General features: G+C 34.6%; 2 protein-coding genes across 2 annotated transcripts in view; one reads left to right on the top strand and one right to left on the bottom strand.

The window, feature by feature from the left end:
• LOC123875427 (A disintegrin and metalloproteinase with thrombospondin motifs adt-1-like) overlaps positions 1-15,203 on the bottom strand; it is a 76,791-nt gene that overhangs the window by 30,816 nt on the left and 30,772 nt on the right. The window lies entirely within an intron of this gene.
• LOC123875425 lies at positions 2,255-3,875 on the top strand. The gene has a single exon (XM_045921238.1). The coding sequence runs from the start codon at positions 2,375-2,377 to the stop codon at positions 3,596-3,598; it is 1,224 nt and encodes a 407-aa protein (XP_045777194.1). The 5' UTR covers positions 2,255-2,374; the 3' UTR covers positions 3,599-3,875.

Genomic DNA, 15,203 nt, shown 5'->3' with positions numbered 1-15,203 from the left:
TACCCGTTCTAAATCCTTTAGACTTGGATCTCAGCCTTCCAAACTCTCCATTTAATCCTGAAACCCTATTAAATCCTACTAATTCCAACAGTGAAAATTTACCTGTTAACATACCAAATCCTGTTAATACATCCGGTGAATCCTATTCCGATTATCTGAAAGCAATGTCAAATAAAAATTATAAATATAATACGATTATCCACGAGTATGCCAATAAATTGTTATCCTCTGATTCTAAAACAATTATTGTTCCCACTTCAATTGATCTAGACGAGACAAATCCAAATGTCGAAGAAATCCTCGCCAACAACAACGACAACAGTGAATTCCTAAGTAGGGAAAGAACACTTCATTCATTCATGACTCTAGAATCAAACGATAAACACTACTATTTCCTTTTCACCAAGGCGCATTACTTCGATGATATAACTTATCCTGAATTGTATAAAACTTTACAAAATCTCCGAAATGAATTGCTTCTACAACCTGAGACTCCTAACGAAATTTCAATCTCTGATTTCAAAGACCCTTTTGTAAAATTATCCTATACTAAGTTATATAACATCCTGGCCTATCTATTCCATAACACTAACATCACCATAAAAATCTATAGAAATACCCTAATATATCCAACCCCTAGTGAAATCCCAACTATACTTAGGGAAAATCACGATCTACCCATTGCAGGTCATGTGGGTTCCACAAGAATGTTAAATCGAATAAAAGAAAGATACAGCTGGAAGAACATGAGATCAGATATAGAGAACTATGTTAGAAAATGCACTCAATGCCAATCCAACAAAGCATTACGCCAGATTAACAGGGCTCCAATGCAAATTACATCAACATCCACTGCACCCTTCGAAAGAATTAGCCTGGACATTGTGGGTCCACTACCAGAAGCTGGTAGAATCTCCTTGAAATACATACTTACCCTGCAAGACGATTTAACCAAATTCTCTACAGCTTATCCCATTACCAACATCACTGCTGAAGAATGTCTAGAATGTCTTGTTCACTTCATCTCCCTTTTTGGGTTGCCCAAAATGATTTTGACAGATCAAGGGACGAATTTCACCGCCGAACTCTTTAAAGAAACCTGCAAATTCTTAAAAATCAAACAGATTTGGTCTGCACCCTATCATCCCCAAACTCAAGGCGCTCTTGAGCGAAGTCATTCAACCATCAAGGAATATCTTAAATCCTTCGTAAATGAAAACCAATCAGACTGGCATAAATATATTTATACCGCCATCCTAGCTTATAATACCAATATCCATTGCACTACCAAGTTTTCTCCACATGAATTATTATTCGGCCAAAAACCCTATTTCCCTGATTCTCTTTTTGAACCCAATCCATCGGGGACCTATCACGAATATATTAAAATGCTTCATCATCGATTAAAACTATCACGTGAAAAGGCCCTGGAATATATCGCGAAATCCAAAGAAAGATCCAAACAATATTATGACAGACATTCCCGTCCAGTTGAATACAAAGTAGGTGACATGGTTTATGTAAAGAACCATGCACGCCTACGTAAAGCTCTTTCACCAGTATGGAAAGGACCATATAAAGTAGTTAAGGTCCATGGTAACCATACACTTTCCGTTTTAATTAACCGACGTCATGTTAAACAACATTATGACGAAATAAAGTTGGCAACAACTTAATTTAGTTTAAGATCAGTTTAGTTTAAGTCTATATATTAAGTTTAGCTAAGTACTTACATATTTTAAATTTAAATAAAATATATATATACATATATATATATATATATTAAAAATACATATATTTATATTTCCAGTCCAGCAGTATTATGTCAAGGCATAAAGCACGATGACTACATCGAACAGATTACAAGCAGTCCTGGAATTTATTTTAACCCAATAGGTTCAGTTAAATTAGTTAATGATTATTTACACGTAGTAATACCCATAGATTTAGAATACATAAAACCCCATATTAACAATATCAATAGTGTTTTACATACATCCCAACATCTTTGCACGAAAAGTAATACATTAACCGGTCTTGAATGTCAAAATATATTCCAACCACTCATTCCCATGCTCGAAGATTTGACACGGGATTACCATTCTTTATCGCATCTGATTTCATCCAGAAGTAAAAGGTCAGCATGGATACCTGGTATTGGTATCATTTTTAAACACATCTTCGGTACCATGGATGAAGATGATGCCATCAAATATGGTAATCATCATCATCATCATCATTAAATTTAGTTAAAGAAAACATTCTCATCTCCAGAACAGCTATAATTAATTTTAATGAAACCTTAATCGAAATTAACAGAAACGAAAAACGTCTTAACGACATTATCGAAAATTTGACGTCACATATTAACAATATGACAATTATCACGAATTCAATACTGGCCAAGACCGCTATGCAAGAACTGTTTAGTGCGCTCCAATCAAGTTTGTTAAGTTTATCTTACAGATTAGAGGACATTGTAAACTCTATTTTGTTTGCAAAAACCAATACATTACATCCATCCATCATAACACCGAAGGATCTTTATAATGAATTGGTTACCAATGTAAAACACTTACCTAAATTCTCAGAATTCCCTGTAAATTTGGAATTGTACAATATACATATAATAATCAAACTGTCAGAAATTATATCATGTATCTTAGACAATAAGCTAGTATATACAATTAAGATTCCTCTAGTTTTAATTTCTCCTTTCAATTTATACAAAGTTATTCCAATCCCTGTAGCTCATAATTTTGAAACACCTAGCTCATTTGCCCTAATTGTACCGTCGGCATCCTATATTGCTATGAGCAGGGACAAATCGGAATATTGTATCTTTAATGATTTGAATAGAAATTGTAACCTAATAGTTAAGAATTCATATATATGTCATGAAGTTGCTAAATTTAATATTATGAATGAGCCGATATGTGAAACGGAAATAATTACTAAAGTCATACATTCACTTCCAAATGAATGCAAAATTAATTTTATCTCAGGTATTGTTCATATTTGGCAAAACATTGGAAATAACCAATGGGTTTTTACACATTCTGAACCAACAAAGTTGCACATTGACTGTGAAAATGAAAACTTTGATACCATTCTACTTGGCACAGGGATAGTAACCCTAAAACCAAGATGTAATGGTTATTGTAAAAATACAAAGCTTATTGGCACAACCAATCTCACTATTAAAATAAATAAAATATTTTCAGACTTTAATTTAATTAATGACACTTGCTGTAACCTAACAACGTTTAATAAATTAAACTTTACCTTACCCTTAAGATCCCCTTACTCTCAAATCAATTCTGACAATTTTATGAAATTAAACATCAGAGCAAATGACGCTCTAACCCTAATAAAGGAATTAGATTCCCGAATTAACACCGAATCCATACCGACTCATTCTATTATTTCATATGTTTTTATAAGTTTTTGTATACTATTTATAATTTACTATTTTTGTAATAAGAGATGTTCAACCTTTTATTCAAAATACAGGGTAACCTCTACCCCTACTAATACAGATAACCCGGATAGTAATAATGATATTCCTCTTTCTCAACCACGCTTAAGAATTGTTTAAGTTAGTAAACTTCGCCTTTAAAACGCGTAAGTTTACACTTAACCGGGGGGCTGTTACATCCCTCAACTGCTAGCTAAACAGCTGACCCAGCAGCTACTCTATCTCGACCAGGTGTCAGATCGGGTAAGCTGCCGTCAGTCCGGTCCGACAACTCGTAAAGGTTGCACGTCTATTACTATTTCTTTGGAAACCCAAGTATTTTTCCCAGTGTACTAAAATTCATTATATTATTCTGTGTAAAAACAATTTTATTTTTTTTAAAAACCCTGTCGGATTTTCCGTCGTAACAGTGCGAACAGGCTGGTGTTCTGGTAGGAGTAATAGATAGATAAGAGCCTCAATAGCTCAACCGGTAAAGGAGTGGACTGAAAACCGAAAGGTCGACGGTTCAAACCCCGCCCGTTGCACTATTGTCGTACCTACTCCTAGCACAAGCCTGACGCTTAGTTGGAGAGGAAAGGGGAATATTAGTCATTTAACATGGCTCATATTCTTTTTTTTTAAAATAAATGTATGGTAGCTTGCGCACTATATTCGACTTCTTATATTCGAATATCTCGGATGTACCTCCGATTCAAATCGGATATAGCTATAACTTATAGATGTCAAAGATGTCCACTGAATAGCTTAGATTTGCATCAGAGATCCTGATTAGTGCTAATCAATATTTGAATTCGGCCCAACTTGGGCTTTTTAACCGACTTCCAAAAAAAGGAGGAGGTTCTCAATTCGTCGGAATCTTTTTTTTTATTTTATTTTTATTTTTTATGTATGTTCCCCGATTACTCAAAGACCCCTGGACCGATTTGGAAATTTTTTTTTTGTTTGAAAGGGTATACTGTTTTTGGGTAAGGTCTGACGAAATCACAAACACAATCTTTATGATAAATTATTACACTTTTATTTCATATTTAAATTTATTAACTTTTACATTTGTGTCAAATAAATGTTGTTCCTCTTACGTTAGTATATTTTCGAATGTCGTAGTTTTAAAAACCACTCTTACAGGTAACCTCTCCACGTTTATTAGCCACTCCCCTTTTTATCTTATTGTTATCGGCCAATCCAAATTGTACAATGAATAAACTTAGTGACTAATATACAAATCATCAAGCTCGTTTAACAAATCGTCTAAGTAATAAAGATGTTTTCATCTTATATATTGATTACAAATATTATCCTTTATTATGCTACAATTCATCAACTAAAAACTATAAGAATTTTATATACAGTACGTTTATCGATCAGATGTTGAACAACTTCAGCCAATCAATGACGCCTTCTAATATGATGTTATGATTTGTTATGATTTGAGTGGCGCCAAATATTTAATCAGTAGGTAACTTGTACACGTTTATAGATAATTAATATGGGCCAAGCTTACAGCTCGGCCATCCTGTTTTAAGCGAGTCTCATCGCTTTTAAAAAAAAATTAAAACTTAAGTAACATGTAAACTTCACAACCAAAATGACAAATACTTAGTTCAACAAAACAAAAAAAAATTAAGATAGTAATTAATTAAATTAATATTCTTGCTAACCTTAACTAGAAAGAATATACAGTTTTATTGTTACATTGGTATTGATTATGATTGCAACTTAATTTTAGAGCACTCGCAGCAACCCTTTCCATCCGATATAATTAGAAAATAGCAGACAAACTCAATTCAATTCCAAACTATTTACCCTCGCAACTTTACCTGCCAGTCTACAGTAGCACTCAAATTTAGCCTTTGATCTAAAATTCATTTTTCTGTTCTCTTCCGCTAATATTAAAATAAAAAGATGCAGACACTCTAAATTTATAAATAATTTTTCAAAAATCATAAAGATATCAAAAATTGCGAGACCAGTAGCAACTAAAGGAGGCCTCAATTTAATCAAAGAAGGTAGGTATATGCATAAAGTCCGAAGTATCAATTATAACTCACAAGCCAATATTTTACAGGAACACTCAATAGAGATTTGGGGATGAGCATGTAAAACTAATTACTAAAAACTACTTTAAAGGGTTTCAAGTATCTCAAAATAAATTGTTAAAAGTTCTGTTCCAACTAGACTCTCCTCCCCACTAAAGAATTATATAAGAAAACTGATGAACTATATTATATAAGTCAATTATACAAATTCAAAATATGTCTATTTGTTAGGAAAATACTATTAAAGTCCGTACATACACGCATCACTTTAAAGCTAAATCTCATAAATATGGTACACAAAACGAACATACCTATTATGCTACAATTACATAAAGCTAGGACTAATTATGGTATGAAAACTACCTAGCTCTACTACATAATGTACTTGCCGAAACTCATACTGGAGGAAAAATCTTTTACAAAGTTTAAAGTTTAATCAAACAGTGTCAAACACCATAGATATCTTAGCTAGATGTAGGTATAGTTTGTTAACGAATATAACGTGTTTTGACTTTTTATATTATTGTATAGTCACCATACCTTTAAAGATTATGTTTTCTTCTATATTTATATTTAGAATCGGGAGCGATTCTTAATATGAATACGTGTAAGTGAACTTCTTGTCCTTTTGATAAAATAAACTCTTTAAACTTAAAGTTAATCGCCGCCAGTTCTCGATTTAAATCACAAAACATTTTCATACACTTTCAACGCAATAGTTTTACGCACATATTTTCTTCTTCCCTTCTTATTGGAAAATCGCGGATTCCGAGCCCTGGCGCGTCTCTCTTCTACCGGGATACATATATGATTGTCCTTATTTCCCTCCAGATCCAAATTTTTAATGACCCTTATCCTAGGGTCCACCTCCTTCCTCCTATAGGACTTTTTGTCCATAGCCCGTAACCTCGGGGCTTACTTTTTCGTCCTTTCCTTCCTTGGGACTTTGTGTCCCTGACCCATACCTAGTTTTGGGTCATCCTTTCCCTCATTTGTTCATTTCCAACATCCTTGGATCCTGCAAACATAAAACACTTTGAGTAGACCGTTCATTTAATTTTGTTTCATAAGCATCCATCATAATACAATCCGACCTAAGAGAAGTAATTTTACTTGGTAACCTAAAAAACCTATTATCATTATTATAATTTAGTTTTCTCCAGTTCCGTACCCCTCGAAGGGTGCCTACGAGACCCTATTTTCTAAACCTCTGCTCTCCGTCCGTCTGTCCGTCTGCACGTGCGTCACGGCCTGAACCGTGAACGGCGTATCGTGAACCGTGATAGATAGAGAGTTGAAAGGAACGTGATTACGGATGTATGAAAATCCTATGCCTGGTTGCTTCCAATTCAAACTTTTTCTTTCAATGCAGATTACGCTTCCCATATTTCTTACAATTACCTATTGTTTTTTTTTTTTTTTAGCAAAATCCACATTCTGAAGTAGTAATGGACAATGTTAAACAAACGCCAGGGTACAGTAGTTGCGTCACTTGTGCCTCTTAACCATATAATATCTACATGCAAAAAGAATCTTTGATTTATAATTTCACATGATACTTATATATTTTATTTTAGCCATAATATGCACCATATGGCGTACTTTGTCGTTTCGAGTAACATAAGCAGAACTACCAAATTCGACCCTGGGAACGACACAGTCGCGACTCGCCGCCGAATGATACCTATTAGTTTATCATTAATTCCTTTTCATAGAGAAAAGCGATATCAACATAATAGCAGGAAAAAAAATGAAATAAATATTCCGTTCGATACATCTCTATTCTCTACGACATCAAGATCTCTATCACAAGCTGATCGATCATAAAGATTAGAAGAAAGTAGGTACCTTATACATTATTTTATATGTTAACCGTAATGACCTGCATCTGTTCGATTTTCCTTTATTCGTTTCGTAAAAGATTCATCCTCGTACTGTACATAAGGTCACTGTTGAACATAAACCTTCCCTAGTAAGCACCACACGTACTGTCCTCAGCCTTCCTCATTCAACCCCTGGTTCCTATTGATACAAACCACTAAACCCCCCCCCCCCCCCATCAAATGTGTACCTATCTACATCCATCCATCATACCCAAATGCCGTGCTGGTTGATGTGGTGAGCGACAAAGTGTTAACCTCTTCAATACGTCATGGAACTGTAGGAATAGCCATGGAAGACTTCCAAACCGAACGTTGATATTTTGTGTAAGTGGTCCCACGAGTCAAAAAAAATATTCTTGTCCATAAAGGAACAAGCCACGATATAGATTCTTCTATCGGAACTTAAATATTCCAATCACTGCATGTATTCCAACTAATCAGTTTGCTACTGTATATTTGAAGTTGATAATAAATAAAAATGTTAGCTTAATTAAATTCCTATGATAATTCGATTTTTGGTGCATCAACCAGCTTCACCTATTATGTAAAATTAAATATATATATATTTTTTTTAAAATTACCGGCTGTACATTTTAAACTAACCTAAGCAAAATATACTTCCTTACTAATAACTTAATCTTAAAAATTTTCAAGAGGATCCTTCCGCCTCAAATTAACTCAATGATAAAAATGAACAGGAAACTTTAAATGTTGTAAAATCCAGCCAATGCTTCGTACCTTGCCTTATTAATCCAATAGGTACTTCTTTGGATTTTGTCAAAACAAAATACTTTTACTTGTTGAGTGTATAATAAATAAATAATGTAATAAATCAATTAACTGTTAAAGCTAATAACTTTTACAGAAAGCGAACCTCATGATATCTCTTATGAGTTTTAAGCGTAAAATTACCACGCCGAAAACAAAACATGAGCTGACAGTATTCTTATTTGATATACGTAATCCAGTAATACTATATCTATTTACATAATTCGTAAATATGTATGTATAGTTTGTAAGTTACTATTTCACTTTATGCTGTTTCAATGCTTTAAGTTATTATTTTTATCTTTGTCTCATTTTTTTTAGTTTAGCCTCATTCTATTTTTAAACTTACTATTTCGCTATAATATTTTCAAGTAACCTCATCGAAGACTACACGGTCTTCTGATAACCCAACAAGCATTTATCCAACAGCTATCGCTTTCACCCGAACGGAGGTTCCCTAAAATATACTGATAACAATACCTAGTTGACACATGGATGTACAAGAGCGGCAACAAGCTATGACCCCCTCTAGTCATAACTATATCTTTATGATTGTAACATTTCAAACAGTGAAAGTATGTATAAACGATTTCGTCCATAGGACATGCGCTCTAAAGAATGTTGATATAATTATCAGCAACTAAAAGCTTGAAGAAACTAATAGGTACAACTTGTCTTTGAAGTATGAAAATATGCACATTTATCAAGTATACCAGTTCATCAAACATTAAAGTACGCATTTATAAAATGATAAGTCACTTATTAATCAAGATAACTACCTGTTTATCAAACCTACCCTACCAAATATAAATAACTACTCACCAAATGTAATACTTTATAACTTAAGTAAAAATATGAAACAAATGTGCATCAACCACATACATACACTCTTCAAATTCATCCATTTATCAAAATGTTATATAATATAACCATTCACCAAATCCATTATATACTTAGTTCATTAAATAGTTTAGTCAAACTTTACTCCACTTGCCACGATTGCAAATTTTCCAAAATAATCAGCCGCAAACATTGCAGCTCATCTCACTTGATAATGCATCCCTCCCTCAGAAAAACAGGCATTAGGAATGTCTTTCCAAGACGCGCGAGAGACAGCCACCGTGGCTTTTCGCGAGATTTAATCCAAATTGAACTAATGCCTAAATAAATGATTTAATTAGAGGGCGATTGCTTTTGCAACCTCTAACCGTCCAATCAAACACCGAAAGTATTCAATAATCCGAGACGTAAATAAAAACCCGTCAGAACACCGTATTTAAAAAAAAAAGGAGACAAGAAAAAGATTCCTCCTCGCAATGAGATCGCGTGACATCCAACAAGTGAATTATCGACTTTATTACACAACTTATCCTCAACATGTTTTACATCATTTCCTACAATTGAAATCTTTCTATTTTCAATACCCTAACTACAACTTCATAATCCAACCAAAAATCACACTAGATTTATCCCTCGGTCCCACATCTTTAATGCTTTTTTTTTCTGTTTGGATAACTAAAACAAAAAAAAAATATATACTCATGTTATAAAACGTTGTCAAAGCTTTCCTGAACGCGCTAAATAAGCAAAAACATAAAATCAGGCGAAATGCCAGACCAGCCGAAAAACCTTCAATGCTTAATCAGCCTAAAAAAATTATGATCAATATTCATATTATTATCATGAGATACTACCGGCGCTCCTAAGCGAAATTTATAAGGCACCGCATTTCGATTTTATACGAATAGACTGATCAATTTCGAGAGCACAACAAACGTGGTTTCCTGAGAGTTTTGTTAACTAAATGCATATCGAAACTGAACTATCGCGAAGCGAGTCAAGCGAGCGTGAATTTTTTTTTTAAATATATTTCTGGGATAATGTCATGCCACAAACGCGAGCGTAGTGCAAAGATATTTGCCTAAAATTTCTTTCGTACAACAAAGAAAATAGTATTTTGGTAGTAGGTACTTATTATCGCGCCCTGCCCTAAGGGCAGTACTGTAGGTATATTACCATAAAAAAAAACTTACTCTAATTTTAATAGAACATTTGCCAGGAATTTAACCCGCCAAGCGATGTTAATCCAATAAAAACAAAATCATATTGCATTTAAATGCGGCAGTACACAGTTAATTGCGTGAATACAGGTAAAAAAAAAACCCCGCTGCCCATATACTATACCTACCTACTACTCGTAGTACTCAAATTATTGTGCCAGTATTAAAAGTAAATTAGCTGTTATCTAGCGTGGTAGACTACGGCCTAAACCCTTCTCATTCTGTGAGGAGACACTTGTTGCTCAGTAGTGGGCCGGCCATGGGTTGTTCATGGTGAGCTGTTATCAGCAAAGTTATGTTTGAAACTCAAACATTACGCATTTCAAGTGGTAAAAATAGATAAATAAAAACATTTCTCCTCACTTTTGTAAAAAAAAAAAACACTTATTTATGCACCCCGTATTTGAAACTATCTGACTACCAACCTACCATAATTTTAAATTTAGTTAAAGAATAACCAGATAAGATAAACCTACTTTTACACCCATTTTAGGATTTATATTTCTCAAAATGCTCAATTTATTAACCCTGGTCACTATCACTTTATTACAACGGATCACCTTCATTTTTATCAATTAACATTTTATATCCCCAATCACTTAGTAACCATTACAAGTAGAGACGGATTATTTCACTGGCAGGCGTAAAACGAAAAGCTATTTCATGTAACTTTTTCTAACTTATCCCAAAGCGGTTTACAAAAAATAATAATTTCACAAAACAACATTCAAGATGCCCAATGAGTGCTGTGTGATAATATCGCGTCACTGTGTGCTAGAAAAAGGAAAACATCTATCTATACAATGAATGCAGCAAACGATTGAACCTAAATCCAGAAATTCACCTTCCGTAAAACAAAACCACTATGTGAAAATAAATCCCTATCGTAACTCTTAACCAAACTAATTCGGCACACGATTACAAGTGTGAAGATTGAAATACCACGTTCCGTGAGATATTCACCTGTGAAATCATTTAATGAGAAATAAAACCCCGGCAGGACATAGTAGATACATCCTGAAAACTATTTAAAAGTAACAATAACGCCCATCATTAAGTAAACCACACTTTTTATATTGTTTAACACTACGTTCACTATCTATTCCATTGTACCCACGATACAGGATAACCTAGTGCGGGTACCACCAGACACAGGAAAATTGTACAAGACTGTATTTTGTAAATAAACATTTTTCATTTTTCATTGTAAAATAAGCCTTCTAAATACCTCAATGTTATTTAAACCACAATTTGAAGGTCGATCGCATTTGTATAACCAATATACAAGATGAATTATAAACATGTGGGTAATTCTAGGTATCATAACGTTATATAATTTCCATTCCAACTCGGAGCAAAGCTTTTTAACAAAATGATAACTAAATGTAGAACAAACAAAACGAAAACCCACACAAATAAAAAAAATTACCATTAATGGGTATCAATAAAAATAAAATCATGGAAAGATCCTACCCGTTTATCCAGAAATCCTTTGATGCCATGACTAGGTACTTTGATATATTGAGGCCCAAATATTGGCCTTGTGCTCCAAAATGTCTGTGGTCTACTAGACCTCCACTTCTTTCTCGTTCCTCTGTATATTTCCACTTGTTTCTCTGAGTCGTGAGCGTGACAAGAAAATATTATATTTTCTTGATGTCCCACTTCTGACCTTTTGGGTAAGGTCTGACGAAATCACAAACACAATCTTTATGATAAATTATTACACTTTTATTTCATATTTAAATTTATTAACTTTTACATTTGTGTCAAATAAATGTTGTTCCTCTTACGTTAGTATATTTTCGAATGTCGTAGTTTTAAAAACCACTCTTACAGGTAACCTCTCCACGTTTATTAGCCACTCCCCTTTTTATCTTATTGTTATCGGCCAATCCAAATTGTACAATGAATAAACTTAGTGACTAATATACAAATCATCAAGCTCGTTTAACAAATCGTCTAAGTAATAAAGATGTTTTCATCTTATATATTGATTACAAATATTATCCTTTATTATGCTACAATTCATCAACTAAAAACTATAAGAATTTTATATACAGTACGTTTATCGATCAGATGTTGAACAACTTCAGCCAATCAATGACGCCTTCTAATATGATGTTATGATTTGTTATGATTTGAGTGGCGCCAAATATTTAATCAGTAGGTAACTTGTACACGTTTATAGATAATTAATATGGGCCAAGCTTACACTGTGCAGGTGGTCCCATATAAATTTGGTAAAGATCTGATGAATATCTTCGGAGATGGAGAACAGAACTCCTCAATAGATAGGAGCTAATTGCTCGCGATCAGTGTAATAGCTTAGTAAACAGTAGGGTTTTAACTGGACATACTCGTAGCATATTATAGTACAGTGGGCCACTAAAAATTGTGAAATAAAAAAATTTCAAAAGAAAAATAAAACCGACTTCAAAAACCACAAATGTTTTAATATGCTCGCTCGACTTCATACCTAGGTACATTACACGTGTAGCTAAATAAAAGTTATTTTTTTACTTTTTAGTGTTTGTGGTTTTTGAAGTCGGTTTTATATATCCGTATTTGCACGGATTTGGATCGGAAGAGTGCGTAACCGCTCTAACCGCCCTAAATCTGATAACTGGGTGGTTACATAAGGAACCTAATTAGCTTTTTGTTTGTTTAATTACTGTTGCACTGAGTGACTCGCTCTCATGTAATTGTTGTAATTGTTACGCCCTAATTGTTTACACGACACTATCTTTCTGTACTGTCTGCACTCGGTGACTAAGGCTAAGATCTATAGAGGGCACTTTGACTTTGGTCAAATTCAAATTCAAAATATTTTTATTGAATTAAACTTCTACAAGTGCTTTTGAATCGTCAAAATAATCTACCACTGGTTCGGAATGCCTTTCCTACCGGGAAGAACCAGCAAGAAACTCGGTGGTTGCTCTTTTCAAGTATTCAATTTACAATAATATGCCATACCTACTGTACTATACAAGAAATTGCAGCCCCGTGTATTGCTGGGGCGAGTCAAATCCAAGTTTTTTTGTCATTTATATAATCTTCGATTGTATAATAAGATTTTTTCAGGAGCATACTTTTAATAGATTTTTCAAACTTGTGTAAAGGCAAGTCTAAAATAATTGACTGTGGAATTTTATTATAAAATATTACTTACACTCATTCTCACAAATAGCGGTGTTCAGATTTATTCCTGTAATTGTGATATAAAACCTACCTACCTACCAAACATGATTTTAGGTGAACTGGAACTACCCTATAGGTTTTCGTGACAGACACGGCTCACGGACGGACGGACGGACAGACAGACAGACAACAAAGTGATCCTATAAGGGTTCCGTTTTTTTTTGAGGTACGGAACTCTAAAAACCGACAGACGTAGGGGTCCCAAGGTGCCAGAATGGCGACCTCGCGCCGAAAAGCGCAACGTTGCAAGACCCACCCAATAGGTGGACGGATGACGTCAGGCGAGTTGTAGGGAGCCGCTGTATTCAGGCGGCGCAATACCGTGGCGTGTGGAAGTCCCTACGAGAGATTACTACGTAAGTACTACGCTCAATCCAAAAGCTGAACACTAAAAATATTGTATAGGAGTAGGCGTTACATTGCGGAAGTCCATGATATACAAGGAACCAAAAGTTAAACCAGACAAATCTGTATGGTGCAACATGTAGAATGCGATATGCACCGGCCGCCCTCCCACTACTAAACATGCAGGAAAAGCCAGCCACCATGCAGCACCACACAAATCCCAAAACCAGGAACCCTCAGGAAATGTAGACCTTGAATTTAGGAAATGTAGGAAACATTTCCTAAATTCAAGGTCTACATACATGATACACAATTGCAAAGTGAATTATAGGGAGGTACGAAAAATATTTGAAAGAATTCAACGCGCACAAAGCGACTCCATACCAAAAAACCGGCCAAGTGCGAGTCAGACTCGCGTACTGAGGGTATTTTACTCAGGTATTTTTTCCAACATTTTGCACGATGAATCAAAAACTATTATGCATAAAAATAAATAAAAATCTGTTTTAGAATGTACAGGTAAAGCCTTTTCATATGATACCCACTTCGTATAGTTATCTTACTTTGAAAATTGAAACATATTTTAATTTTTTTTTTAATGATGTGACAAATTCGCGTACCTGTACTTGTGCTATAAGACCTACCTACCTGCCAAATTTCATGAAAGACAGACAGACGGACGGACGGACAAACAACAAAGTAGGATCACTTTGTTGTTAAGGGTTCCGTTTTTCCTTTTAAGTTACGGAACCCTAAAAATGTGTTCTATGATCTTTTTTGTATACGTTAGCTGTTAGTTTTGCAATGCCATAGGCACGTATCAATTCAATGCCCCCTTTGTATAATACATGATCACAAAAACTAAAACATACTGTGTCCAATGCATTGAATACGGTTAGTATATGGAGAGAAAATTAACCGGCTTTGGCAGGAAAGCGCATGTGTCTTGACAATTGTGTCAGCTAGGTTTGTAGATTAATTGATTCAGTAAATAGGGAAGTTACCTACATTGCAGTTGAGTCAGTAAGCTCTGGCCACATTAGGGTTAACGTCAATGCCTAACAACGCCATAATTATCGCGATAATTCCGTTGATAAACAACGCGTTCAACTGAGTTACACTTGAACACCAATTGAATTGGGGTTAAAATCGTCTAATGTGTGGTAACGGTCGTCGCATAATGCCAAACGGCAATTTTTTTTTAAATTTATTACTAGAGGATGCCCGCGACTTCGTCCGCGTGGAATGTAGGTTTTTAAAGATCCCGTGGGAACTCTTTGATTTTCCGGGATAAAGAGTAGGTAGCCTATGTCCGTCCCCGGAATATAAGCTAACCCTGTACCAAATTTCGTCAGAATCGGTTAAACTGTTGGGCCGTGAAAAGGTAGCAGACAGACAGACATTCCGAAAGGCATTCCGAACCAGTGGT

This window comes from Maniola jurtina, chromosome 20, assembly GCF_905333055.1.
Source record: "Maniola jurtina chromosome 20, ilManJurt1.1, whole genome shotgun sequence".
Lineage (NCBI taxonomy): Eukaryota > Metazoa > Arthropoda > Insecta > Lepidoptera > Nymphalidae > Maniola > Maniola jurtina.
The sequence above is the reverse complement of the archived record's forward strand: the minus strand, read 5'-3'. Positions and strand labels throughout refer to the sequence as shown.

What these genes read in the sequence shown, in the direction of transcription:
- LOC123875425 (XM_045921238.1), top strand. Translation starts at nt 2,375, where the DNA reads ATGACAATTATCACGAATTCAATACTGGCCAAGACCGCTATGCAAGAA.